The 14,109-nt window shown below is 37.0% G+C and overlaps 1 protein-coding gene across 2 annotated transcripts in view; it reads left to right on the forward strand.

Moving 5' to 3' along the window:
• Positions 1–14,109, forward strand: part of PPP3CA (protein phosphatase 3 catalytic subunit alpha) — a 294,420-nt gene that overhangs the window by 241,577 nt on the left and 38,734 nt on the right. For both annotated transcript variants that reach the window (XM_004594298.3, XM_004594299.3), the window contains exons 6-8: positions 1,645–1,784; positions 9,054–9,131; positions 10,644–10,738. In XM_004594298.3, coding sequence (XP_004594355.1) covers positions 1,645–1,784; positions 9,054–9,131; positions 10,644–10,738 — 313 coding nt within the window. The remainder of the gene's footprint in view (positions 1–1,644; positions 1,785–9,053; positions 9,132–10,643; positions 10,739–14,109) is intronic.

A 14,109-nucleotide genomic window follows, 5' to 3' on the forward strand; every position in this document is an offset into this window, starting at 1 on the left:
ATGTTTTAAATATCTCCTGTCTGTCCTCAGGATTCATTTTCTGGAATGTTTTGAATACCATGTTCCATTTTCATCTTTATCATTAAATATACTCTTAGGCATAAATTGATTTTTGGGTTTGCATATGCCAACAGAGTTTGTATCACACATACAGTATTTGATAACTTTAGTATTTGGCTATTTCTACTGTAGCTGGTATTAACTTCTAATACATATATCATAATTTTTTCAGAATACATTCTCTATTTTGGCTGCATTGCCAGACGAGGATATGTATAATCATAGTGTGTTTCTTTCCTGTTTTCCTACCCTAGTAATAGATTTTTATTTTTCAGAAGGGAATTACAAGTTTTTGCAAATAAGCATTGTTTTGGATGAATAGCTCCAAAAATATAAGTTAGCTAATATTTTAAAATCCAGCTTTGCAAGTGGACTTTTTTTGGGAAAACATAATTGTTGAAATACAGAAAGTCTTATTTTATTGTTTCAGTGTGTGTTAAAAATGTGAAATTTCACTTCGTTGTCCTTTATGAGTAGGAAAACATTCTTGTAGCGTAACTATTACTTAAATCATCTTATATATCTCAGGAAAAATGGAAAATCTGGTTGTTGGTCAGATTAATGAATTCACCTGTCTCTATTGGATTTTTCAAAGGAACAATACATTTTTTGAAAAGATAGAAAAGTTTACTTTCATCTGAACAATTTCTTGTTCTATAGAACATGACATAGTAACCTATAACTATATGAAATTTTTACGTTCATTTAAAAAGTAAAAAAAAACTAAGAATGAAATATTCAATATTTGTTCTTACTGTTTTACTAAATATGTTTCTTTTGTAGAGACATTATAATGTATGTTATTTAGTTGAGGATTCGTTAATGACAGTTAAATCAGAATAGTTTCAGTACTATAAATTTTTCAGTGAAATTTTACATCTAGTTATTTTATTGCTTATTTCATATAAGTGTAATTTTTAAAATGAACATATGATTTTATAAATGATTAGAACTAGAAAATAGATTTTACAAGTTGAAGAATGAACTGCCAAATTTCAAGTTATTTTACTTCTTTATTGTTACTCAGATCTGTGTCCAGAAAGAGCAAGTACAGCCGATGTGCAGTTTAATTGAACATACAGATAACTCCTCATGCATGAATATCCAAAATATCATATAGCAATTGGAAACCACCTGCTGTCATAAGCATGTTGTTAAATATAAAACCCTTCAAGTATTTCTCATTCAGACCTCTACATCAAAGTTAAATGGAAGTAGTAGTAGGGATCTCTGCAGAGAAAAATACAAGTATTTCCTCCACAGGTCAAACACAGGAGGGGTCCATTAAGTGGCAATGGTCACAACAATTTAATAGATAAGAAGATAAAATTATTGAAAGAGAACGGCAAGTAGGCAGTGTAAGTGTTAAATAGGCAAGAAGGAAATCAAGAGTGAAAGAAAGACAGATAATGTGCTCATCAGGAAGCAGAGGCAAGTGGAGGCTGAGTTGAGGGGAGAAGGTTGTGAGAAGAAGAAGATGAGGGCAGTTCACTCTGAGCTGGGTGAGGTGGGTGTTGCACAGTGCTGGTGTCTTCTGTTTTTTGAATTCCGAGTATTTTGCTCTCTATCTTGTATTTTTCTTAGTTAGACCGATTCAAAGAACCACCTGCTTATGGACCTATGTGTGACATCCTGTGGTCAGACCCCCTGGAGGATTTTGGAAATGAGAAGACTCAGGAACACTTCACTCACAACACGGTCAGAGGGTGTTCATACTTCTACAGGTGAGAGTTGGGGGCTCACCTGGGAAAGACTTTGGCTTGAGTTTCTCAGTCCATGTGTTTGATTTATTGATGATGCTTCATTTTTTAAAGTCTGGTTAAGTTTTCTGAACACATGCAAAACAAATATGAATAAATGGGTGAATAAATATATGAAACATAAATTAATCATATATACAGAACTTCTCTGAAGACTGTAGAAGATAAAGAAAATCTTAGGATGTGTGAGTAGAGATTCTGCTGAAGAGGGCGCTGGGATTAATAGGAAATGTGTTCCATTTCAAAAACTGTAGATAAAAGGAAATTAATGCCAACTTTGGTTTTTCATTCAAATAGGAAGCCTTATCTAAAATTTCATCAGTTTTCATAACTCAGATCAGAGAAAAATTTGTATTAGTTAAAAGTTATGTTTGTTTTTGTTGAAGTTTGGGCTTGCTGAATAAAACACAGTTAGCAGGTGCAAGGTACCTAACTACCTTTTTTACCACCTGGAATCACCAGTTTGAAAATACTTTCATATTAAGTTTTACATTTGCAGACCTCTGGGGATTATCCTGTTGTACAACATTTCAGATCACTTCATTCAGACAGCAATCTATGATACGGTTGGGTTTCTTTGTGTCCACACTGGTTTTTGTGACATGCCACTGCATTTTTAGCCTACTATGTCTGATTATGCTCAGTTTGGCTTGGTTCCCTTCTCATGAAGCACACAGGTTTTATGGAAGTTGCCAGTGGAAAAGATGTTATGAGCAAGTGAAGAATTTTAAATTGCAGCATACATACATATCCTTTTCCCTTACACACACACACACACACACACACACACACCCCAAACCTGATATTTCCTGTAGTTCCCAGTGCAGACAAATAAGCCCTATCAAAGCTGTGAACATGTTTCAAGTTTCATTCAGCCACCTGTCCCATGTCTCCCGATTAAACAAATAGCCTCATTTTTTATGACAATGATTGGATGTCTGTTAAGCAGCATGTTTTATTAAATCTGCCAAGTTTTCCTTATGTGGAAAATGAAGGTGTCTTTTTTCCCATTTGTTGATATGGTTGAGAAACTGTACACTGTAAAGTACCACTACAGGAGTGGTTTTTATTTTAAACATTACTGAAAAAAATTTTTTCAGTATAGTTATTAGAAAGTTTATTGTGTATTTATGTTTTGGAAATGTGGGCACCATGACTCATGCGTCTGTTTTGTGTGAAATGAAGCAGTATGATATATTACTTCTGCAAAACTGTCTTTTTCATTAATTTATTTGAGAGTAATCTGTCATTAAAAATGTTCAACTTTCTAATGTAAAGTTAATTATTGCTAAGGCATGTTAAAGTATTCAATTTCCTTGCTGTCCAAGTTGCTGCAGGCATTGACATTCTGATGAACCCCTTTCTAGCTTGAAGTTCTCTGATCCTTCTTTTCTGCCTGGCTCTGCCGTAGTCTGTCTGTCACACTCTGCTTCATCCACTGCCTCATTTAACTTCTGCTTTTGACTTTTCCTCCTGACTTCCTAGCAACTAAAGTAGAATCCCTGTTTTGATTACTGAATTTAGGCATAACCCCATCTGTCTTTGCTAAATTCAGACATTGGAACTTTTATCCACACTTCTGTTTCCACCATAATCCAAAGTCACCTTGCCTGAAAAGGATTACTGTGTACCTGCTCACTTGCTGTAGTCTGCTAGATTCCTCTTTTTTTTTTTTTCTGATTTTGTTAGCATTTCATGCTCCCACTCAAGTTAGCAAATATCTTTGATTTTCCTTTTTGTTTTTGCATTGCAATGATCACCAGACAGTTATCACATCTTTCTTTTTAAAATTACCAGTAGCTAAACCATTGCCTTCCCTTACTTCCACTGTTTTCAAAAACTTCAATTTTAATCTTTTGACATCACAATTGAGTTGTTTACTCCCAATTTCTATGTATCCTTAATTACTCTTTCTCCAGTTGACACTATCTGTTCATGGGTTATTTAACACGTATTAGCTGAGGTTCTATTGTATATGTCCTTTACTAGATTTGGTAGGTAACTGGAGTCCCTGCCTTCAAGTGGTATAGACTACTGAATAGAAACAAACAACAGAGATGCACAGTGAATACTACTGTGAGACATGTACCGGCTGTTACACACACACACACACACACACACACACACACACACACATACACATACACATGCATGCGTATGCTTGCGTGAGGTGGACCTGAGCTAAAGGGACCACTCATGGCAGAGTATTTGTTACCAGACTTGAGTTGAAAGGGAATAACATAACATATGCAAGAAGTGTGGTTAGGGGAGGGCCTGCAAGCAAAGCAAATGGTATTCTTTCAATTGTCATGGAAGTAATATTCCCGGGAACTCTATAAAGATGGTCATCCTAACTGTCCACTGCTTCCATACCCTTAAATCACATTCACCTGCTATGCTATCTACCAATGCAGAACATGTATTTAATGAAACCCTTCTGTTCAGTGATAATGTATACATCCATGCCAAAAAAGTTATGTGCAGGACTGCTTAAAGTAACAGTATCAGCCAAGAAATAGTAACAGTGTGTATTTAATAGAATGAATAAGCATAATAGTATGGATGAGTATCACAAGTATCATGATGAATGAAAAGAATGCAGGTAGGACAGTAGCAGTGCTTATGTTAGGATTCCATTGGAGTCAAAGCCTGGCATCAGAGCAAGCTGTTGGCTGTGCTCAGTGGGGAGGGGAGGGTGAAGGAGATGCTAGCACTTTCTGGGGTTCAGGTGATGTCTGTGCACTCACCCAAATGCTAGTTATCTAAGGTTCACTTTGTGTAGGGGCATCCAGTTGTCATCAGATTTGTGCCAGTTTCTGTATACATGTTTTAGTTCAGTTAAAAAAAAAATGTGGCCTCAAAAGCTATTGTTTGCCACCATTGAGGCAGCCACAAGCCAGGTGCAAGTAAGACATATTCTCTGAAATGTCAAATCAAATTATTTGTAGTATTCTAAGACATGAAAGAAGTCACTGGTCCTGGCAGGATGTGAAACAGACCTGATAGCATCCAGGAAACCTGGGGAGTTCAGAGCGTTTACTACCCACCACCAGTCATCAAGCATCAGAGAAGATGTTAAAAGATTGGATAGGATCCTTCGTACTACTGTGCTACCCATTGCACAGAAACCTCTCACGTTAAAAATATATTTATTTTAAAGGTATACTTACTGGGAGAGAGAGAAACAGAGGTTTATTCCCCAAATGGCTGCAATGGCCAGGGCTGGGCCAGACCAAAGCCCAAAGCCAGAAGCTTCTCCCCAGTTTCCACATGGGTACAGAGGTTTAAAGATTTGGACTATTTTCCACCTCTTTCCCAGGAACATTAGCAGGGAACTGAATCACAAGTAGAACAGCCAAGACTCAAACTGGTGCCATTTGGGTTGCCATTGTTGCAGGCCGTGGCTTAACATGCCATGCCACCATATTGTCGCCCAGAGTCCTCTTCTTGCCCTTAACCCTGGCAAGGGTCCACAGGTTGCCTGCCTTTGCTGCCTTTGTCTTGTTAAAGTACCCATGAGGGGAAAAAAATAAAACCCTTTGCAACTCCTACCCACTTGACTTCCCATGTTAAGACTGCTTCTGTATTTGGAATCTAGCTCCAGAAGATTGAGATGTAGCTGTTGAGCATTTAGAATAAAAAGATGAGAAAACTGTTTCTCTCTTAAAGCGTTCATTATTGACGGAGAACAGATATGTAAACAAATGTACACTTCAGCTTAAGTGCTGTGTTGGATACATACATGGTTTAGGACTTCAGTGCATGTAGCAGTTTCGTATAGTAGCCTTGGGGTAAGGCAAGCTTGGAGGAAAGGTATCACAGAGTGTAATTTAGCACTTGATAGAAGAGTAGGCTTTGCCAAAGGGGAAAATGCCTAAGAAGACCTGTGAAGACACAGAAGCATATAGAAGTGCCTTAATTACATGTGCTGGCTAAATACTAGAGTTTTAATCTGAGAGATTTAATTCAAGGTGTAAAACATTATTTAACATGCTAGAGATGTAAAGCATGGCAGAATAAACTTAGTGAATCTGGTATAGCTATTTCCCCACTGCCAAGCCAGTTTTTTTTTTTTTTTACCACTTTTCATATTTTTGTCTTATCTACCTTCATTATCCCTTAATCATACTCCGTGTGCTTCTTAACTCTCCCTCCCATTTCGGATTGAATTCCAACCTCTTTCGATCCATTTTATCCAATCTATCATATTATTTCTATCCATTCTATCATACTTTCCATTTACACACATATCATTTTCTTTATCATCAAACACAAGCTAGGTACTTTGCAAAAGGCACCTCTCAAATAGAATACTTTATTCCCTTATGGTGTCTCTATAAAACTTGTACTTTTTATTGTGTTGTTTCAACAGTATTAAAGATATTTTAAATATTCATTCTATATTCCTACCTTGCTTATAAATAACTCTAGGACAAATGCCATGCCATGTGCTTATGATGCCCCCTCTCCCTGTGGCTAACTTGTTTTCCATCAAAAAGAACCAGATGTCATTGAGTCTATGAGTAATGTTGAAAAATAAGTGGTTTACCTTTTCTCTCTGAAGTGTAAGTTGTTCGGAACTCTGATTATCCTACTGCTCTGTATATGTGTATGTGTGTGTGTGCATATATATATATATATATAATACTTTATATATATATAAGATACTTTATATATATATAAAATACTATATATATATAAAATACTTTATATATATAATACTTTTCAGTTGGAACATTTTGTCTTTTATGATTGATTCCAATCAAAAGCATAAAAATATTATTCAGTTTGCTTTTTTCAATTGTTACTAAAGACTGATGTGTCCTAGGCAAGAAATATGTCATGAATAATGGAAATTTGGATAATATTAAATGTTTTACAAATCTAATTAGGAAAATGTTGGTAGTTCTTTTAAAATGTATTTGATTATGTATGTTTTTAATATAAATTTTTTTCTCCAAATTGAGTTATCTCTGTGTAAACAGTGCAAGTATTCCTCACTCATTGCAACTTTGCTGGTAATACAGAAAACTTAGGCTAAGTTTTTCTTCTAAGATTTTCATCAAAAACCGAGTATGTGTGTCCATGGGGGAAAATTTAGCTGAAGCACAGAAGGATGTATTAAAAGTATGAAGACAATGTTTTCATATGACGTTTTCACATGGCTTGGATAGGTTGCTCCAAAAGCAGTGAAAGAGAGCAAAGAGCTTATAGGCTTAGGCAGACACCTTCTTCCTGACAGTGGTCACACGACAGTCTTTCACAGAGGCATCACAAAAGCATAGAACATGTAAGTAAAAGACTCAGAGAGATGGAGAAGGACCATTTATCAGGAATCTACCCTGTGCCACCCTTGTTTTATAGCTAGACATGTGCCAAATAAATATTTGCCATAAAGGATCACTTTCCTGACACAGTGACACATTACGGTCGAAAACCCCCTTTCTCTTTAAAGTGGAAGCCATTGAAGACCTGGGTTGGACAGCTCCCCTTCTTTGTTTCCCATGGGTGAACTTCTCTGGAGGGATTCTATGCCTTTGGTTTCTAAGGTCACTGATGTTATTCTGTGGGAAGCTTTACTTACTGGCAGGCTGTAGGGCTCCTGACCAGGATTATTTACAAGTTCTCCCTTCCACTCCTGAAAGAATTCAAGAATTTACGGAGGCGTAAAAGTAAGCAGGAAACGGGTTTATACAGAGTAAAACAAAAGTGCAAACTCAGCATTAATGAACAGCTAAAATAGCAAAAAACGGCCCCAAAGGATAACCCTTCACCAAGGAAAATTATTCACCAGTGAAACCCTCCCCACCAATAAAATTAGGCTTGCTCTTTGTATCCTGCAGAACCAGAGGGTGGCGTTCAAATTGGAACTCAGTTGACTATTCCAAAAATGCAGAGATTGGGATGCAGCTAGAGTAAAACCCGAATCTGTGCTGTTTAGGGAAACATAAGGAGTGTCCTGGTAAATGTGTGTAGTGGCAGTGTCCCCCATGATAAGATTATTATAATGATCTAAACATCATGGTGAGCTGGGAAATTGTTACATGTTGTAGGCACGTTATTTCCAGCTAGCACTGGTTCCACATTCGCAATTTTTAATTTCCACTGTGCAGACAGGGACAGGGCTTGCTAGTGCGTGGGAGTTAGCCCTGCACAGTGTACACGGAGGCTTGAGTTGTGCACAGAAAGGGGAAAGTTCGGAGAATACACAGAGGGAAACTTGCCATGAAGGCTGATCCAAGCTGTCTGTAGGCCAGCCCCAGCTGTCCCTAGGCAAGTTGGATACTACCAGAACAGGGGTCAGTCACTGACACACCCTCATTGGAAAGGAGCTGTCCAGCAGCATTTCAGCTGGGACTGCCAGAGTCTGTTCCCCTCCTTAGCTATTACCACAACAGGATGACCAAAGACTACTAGCTAATAGAAACCTCATGAACATTTTTTCTCTCTGGGAAACACACACACACACACACACGCACACACAATCTTCACTTTCTGATCTGATTTTTGTCGAACTACCATCTGTGTGTCGGTAAACACAATCTTACTGGTATCTTGCACCTGTTGACCAGGGGTTATTATAAAAAGTATAGTAAAGGAACTATGTTCATTTTCTTTGATAATAAAATTTTAGCCAAATACACTACTAAAATATTTATGTGGAATATCATGAATATTTCCTTGATATGTGTAATTTATGTTCAGGTGAATATTTGTAGTTTATTTAGAATGTAAATATTGGTTTGCTGTTTCTACTCGGAAAATGTCCAAGAATACTCATTTTTATAGCATACATTTATCTGATAATTCTTAGAGCAAAGGCATAATTGTAAAGGGCAATTCATATTGTACTTTTCATTTGATTTTTGTTTGTAGTGAAACTCTTTGAGCTTCCTAAAAGGTGAGCATAATGAGTGCTTATTGGACATTTTTTGTTAAATCCAGATAAATAACTTGCATAGTGTGGTTGATCAGATTTGAAGTACAAATTTGAAGTCTTTGTGAATTTCTTTAAATTTTATTTACATACTCAATTATGTAATCAGTGTAAGGTATCCATAATATTGTTTAAATTGATAATTTGTTTTCTCTGGTAGGTGCTTTTTCTTTCATAGGGAGAAACTTGCCCTTAGCATCAAGTTGGTCTGTTCATGTAGGTTTGCATGCTAGAGATGAATGTGCTGCTCCTTATGATTTCATGACAGATGCTTCTCTTCTCTTTGTCTCTGGCAGTTATCCAGCTGTATGTGAATTCTTGCAGCACAATAACTTGTTATCCATACTCCGAGCCCATGAAGCCCAAGATGCAGGGTGAGTAGCTTTGAGAGTCTGTGAAAACCATAAATTGCCTGTTGCTCAGAACTTCCTCCTTTTGTTGAGTCTGTGCACATTCTCCATTGCCAGACCAGCTCCTAGAGGGAATCTAATCTTACAATTATCTCAGGAAAACACAGGGATGGCAGAGTGCTGGGAAATGAGTGACTGTACGTATGTGAAAGATCCAAGTTATTCCATTGTTAGTTTGAAAGAATCAATTTTCAGCTTAATTTCTTACGCACTGTAAGACCACTTCCTCTGGTTTTTGTCAGTTCCTACATTTTCCATCTCACACAAGTGAGTTCATTGGCAGCTGCTTTGCAGTGTTGGTTGACACTGTGATTATACATAAATGTTTGACAGATATTGCATGCTGTACTTGTCGTTTAAGAAATGCTGCCCCTGATGACTTAAGATTATGAAGGGAGCTAGTGACATTTAAATAGACAGGGAAAACCCTGTTCTGCCAAATGATTTTATAAAATGGATTTTTTATTGTCTAGTAAATTTTCGAAGCACAGACTAATGATAACAAATACTAAGAAATCAAAAAAGAAGACTCAGAGTATTTTAAAAATTATGCATTTTAAGGTCTTTCCAAAGGTAGTATTCAGACTGCTTCTAGAGCTCAGTTTTAATAGACATGGGTATCTCCCTGAAATAACTGATATAAAACACAGTAGAATTGGTTAAAAAAATATAAAACTTACATAGTGATATCGCTAAACTGGCATTTATAAAATCTGTTACACGGAAAGTCATGGAATACATTTTCATCCTGATAGAAAACAGCAAGAAATTATCTGAGAACTAAAGTGTTATGATTTTTTTGCCTTAGCATAACAAAATTAACTGAATTATTAATTTATTTCCAGATTTTGTACAGGTGTGCTGTTTTCTTTCTGATTGGTTAACTATTGCCCTGCAGAGACAATAATTTTTGAAATGTAGATACCCACAGAGATTGGTAATAAATAAAATTCTGAAGTAGAAACAGAGTCAATTAGTAAAATCCATAATCTCATTAAATATTCCTTGAAAAGAAAATCACTTAGCTTTAGAAAATTCTTGTATATTAATTCTTCAGAACATTGGAGATTTGTAGAATAATTGGCCTGGTTATTAGTACTGAGACTTTAGCTTATGATGTGCTTATCTGATATTTTTTTCATCAACTTTCTGAAAAAGACAGTGCTCTCTATCAACAGTAAATTAACCAGATCCTCTGTTGAACACATGTAAGTGAATTATGATATTCCACTGAATTCCACCCTCTCCTGAGACTTGCTAAATTTAAAAGATACCTGTGTGAAAACTGTACATGTAATTGTATATTTTTAGTGTCACCCTCTGGAATCATAGGACTTTGGGGAGAGCATTTTACTATTATATTACTGGATCCCTTGGGAATGATAATTGTATGTTTCTCAGTCTTCTCAGTCTATAACTTGGTGCTTTTTTTTTTTGCTACTGAGCTATGTTTTGCTTTATCTTTGTCGTTCTTAGGTATCGCATGTACAGGAAAAGCCAGACAACAGGCTTCCCTTCTCTAATTACCATTTTTTCAGCACCAAATTATTTAGATGTATACAACAACAAAGGTAAGTGCTTTTAAATCCCTCTTGCAATCCTGTATAATTTTCTGTGTAAAATTTTTGTTGGATCTTCAGCATTTTAACCATTCTTTATTTTTCTCTTTATTTCTTAATCTGTCATTTCATCTAAAATATTGCAATTACTTTCAGGAATACAGGTTCAGTAGGTCAGAGGCAGGGGCCAGGAGCTGATATATTTTTTTTTTGCAGTTTCTAGAACATTCTAACAAATAGCTAAGTTGACAGTTGCTGCTCTGATGGGTATACAATTTTAAGGAAATAGGAATAGAAAGTAGTCCAGAATTGCATTTCTTAAAAAGAATATGCATTTAAATAATACTAATGTGATTTGTAGTTTATGCTGAGTTAATAAGCAGCATTTGGAGAGCCCTGAGGCCTCAGTGCTGCATTTCCTGGTGAAGGTCACACCGGGTCATTGGGTTTCATCCTTTGCAGTCTGCGCTAACAGTCTTCTTACCTGTGTCCATGCTTCTGATATGAGGCTAAGACATTGGTTGGAATCTCAGCTCGGACATTTAACAGCCTACTAATTTAAATGTGTTGGAGGTGCAGTGATATCTGTAAGATGAGAATATTTAAGCTTGCTTTGAGATGAAATTCAGTTCAATATTAAGCTATTCTCACCACTGAATACTTTCTGTGTTATCCTTATGCTGGTGCAGAACTTTACACAGCTGACAGGAAAATAGTCCTCTTCCCCAGTGTCTTGTTTATCATTTCTCTTTAAGGCTCAGCCTGCCACAATGCCCCGCTACTTCTCCCTGGGTGAGCCCTTTGCTTTAGCCAGCTTGTCCTATATATTGCCCTAAATTCTCAGGGCAACTTATTTCTCCGTATCTTTTCCCACTTACTTCTTTCTATCCACACTACTTGGTTTGGCTTCTGTTCCCTTAAATGAACTAGATTCACTGTACCTGTGTTGCCATGAAGATATATTAGTAGCTGTTTTGAGTGTCTGCAAGGCCAGTTTCCTCCTCTGGTTATTTACTTTTAAAATATCTTTATTAGTAGAAAGGGAATAGATTTCTTGTGCTTCACAGGTTCCAAAAAGATAGCCACATTTCTCTCACTCCCCTGCTCTCTAGAAATACTCTCCTTACTCTCCTCCCCACTCTTCATCAGTTTTTGGAAGATACTGTTTCCATATGTTCCTGTTACTGCCAAATCACATTGAAAGGCTCTTGAAGACTTGTTGTGCAGCCAAGATGCATAATTTTTGCTAGGCAGGCACTCAGTACAAGCACTGGTCAAAGTATTTCCCCCTTCCCTGGGAGCTGTTAGCAAACAAACCCCAACGTACCGTGTCAACATTGTGTATCTCCCCCATTACTTCTGTGGACATCAGTGCTGACCGCTTTTCCAAGCTGGAGTTTAACATTTGCAGAGCACTATATATATATATATGTATAGAAAATATTTATTGACAACCTACTGTACACCCAACACTATTGTTGGGTGTTGGGAATATAGCGTGAGCAACATTTACATGAACATAGAGCTTTGCTCTAGTGTATTTTTAATGTAATATGATATACATTAAATAAATAATTCCATCAGTAATTATGTGGATATTTGTGGAAATGACTGTCAGAAAACCAGTAGTATGAAATGCAAGTGGGAATTAGTCTGTAGGAACTAGAAACACCGAATTGAGAAAGTAACATTGGAGCAACCTGTGATGCAAATCTCTGGTTATGAGAAATTCAGTGGGAGAAATGAACACTGATTTATATAGTTCAGTTTGACAACAAATTGTCATGAACCTCTGGAAGGAAGTACTTTGCACCTTAATGTAAACCATTACTTTTTTTTTCACTCTTTGATCTACATCTGTTCTTCAGGGAATTCTAAATTATATGGATTGCTATGAGAGTCCAGTGCTCTGTAGTTTGAATGAACTGTTGGTCTGGTGGCAAGTGGGAGTGTGGATGGGGAGGGATAAGCAGCACGTACGAAAATGTGAGTTATACCCCATGGTGTGCAGCTCAGTCAGAGGAAAACTACTGGCAGGCAATACAATTAAGGAAGTTGTGGATTTGAAAGGAAAATCTAAGTGACAACAAAAGTTATTTAGCCACCAAGACCAGATATTGAAATGACAACGAAAAATAAATCAATTCAAATATTGAGGTAGTTGAAGACAAGGGACCTGTTTGGCCTAAATGTTGAGGCTGCAGATAAGATATTTAAATCCCATGACTGACAGGGTGCCTGAGGTAACTCTGAGTTCCAAGCCTTGACTCCAACTTCTTGCTAATGCAGACACTGGGAGACAGCAGTGCTAACTCAGGTAGTTAGGTCCCTGCCCCCTCCATACCCACCTCCTGGCTTCAATTGGGCCTGTTAGCCATCTGTTCTGGGCAATTGATTAATGAATGAAAAAGAAATAGGACTTTCTCTCAAATGAAAAGGTTGGAAATCAGCATTAGTGAGACAGAAAAATCATTATTTGCTAGCACGGAAACGTAAAATTTTGTCTTTTTTGAATGACAACACTTAAATGAGGAGATTTGGTGCATTGGCATTTATTGTAAAAATAAGATGCCTGTGTCAGGGGACCAGGTTTCTCCAGGCAGTTCTGCTCCCTGTCTTCAGCTTCCTGCCGATGTGAGTCCTGGGGCAGTGGTGACAGCCTGAGCAGTCGGTTCCCTAGCTCATGCTTAAGACCTGAACTGAATTCTAGGTTTCAGTCCAGCCCTGCCCAGCCCTGGCTGGCTGTTACAGGCATGTTAGCCAGCAACTTAAGGGCTCTCTCTAGCCATCTGTCTTCCTCTCAGATATATAAATTTAAGCTAGATAGTTGATCAAATTTATGACAAAAAAGTATTTCAGGCTTACTAAAAACTACATTTTCAGTATCTGCAAATGCAGTAATGTCTTGAAAAATAGGAATGTACTTCAGGAAGATTCCAGTTAGGAATTAATATATATATATGTATTATATATATAATTATATATAAATAACTATATATAATAATTATATGAATATATATAATTATATATATATATAATTTGTCAGAAAGATACCATCATAACAAAAGACTGAATTGCTAATCAGATAGACCAAGGTGAGAATCTTGCTGGAATTACAGTGGGACCCAAAAGGAACATGTCTTGCTATTAGAAGGCACACAGCTTGGCTTGGGGCACTGACTCCCTGCAGGAACCCTCAATGACACTGTCTACACAGTGTCCCATGTTCCCAGACCTGAGCAGCTCATTTCACATCACATCGCAATTTTTTTTCTCCTTAAGAGCTTGTTTTACTATTTAGGCATGTCTTTGTCAAGCTTGTAATTTTATACTGGCTTGAGAGTCAAATTGAAAACCAACTGGATGAGATCCATTTTCTTGGT

The sequence above is a fragment of the Ochotona princeps genome, chromosome 7 (genome assembly GCF_030435755.1).
Source record: "Ochotona princeps isolate mOchPri1 chromosome 7, mOchPri1.hap1, whole genome shotgun sequence".
In the NCBI taxonomy this organism is placed as follows: Eukaryota; Metazoa; Chordata; class Mammalia; order Lagomorpha; family Ochotonidae; genus Ochotona; species Ochotona princeps.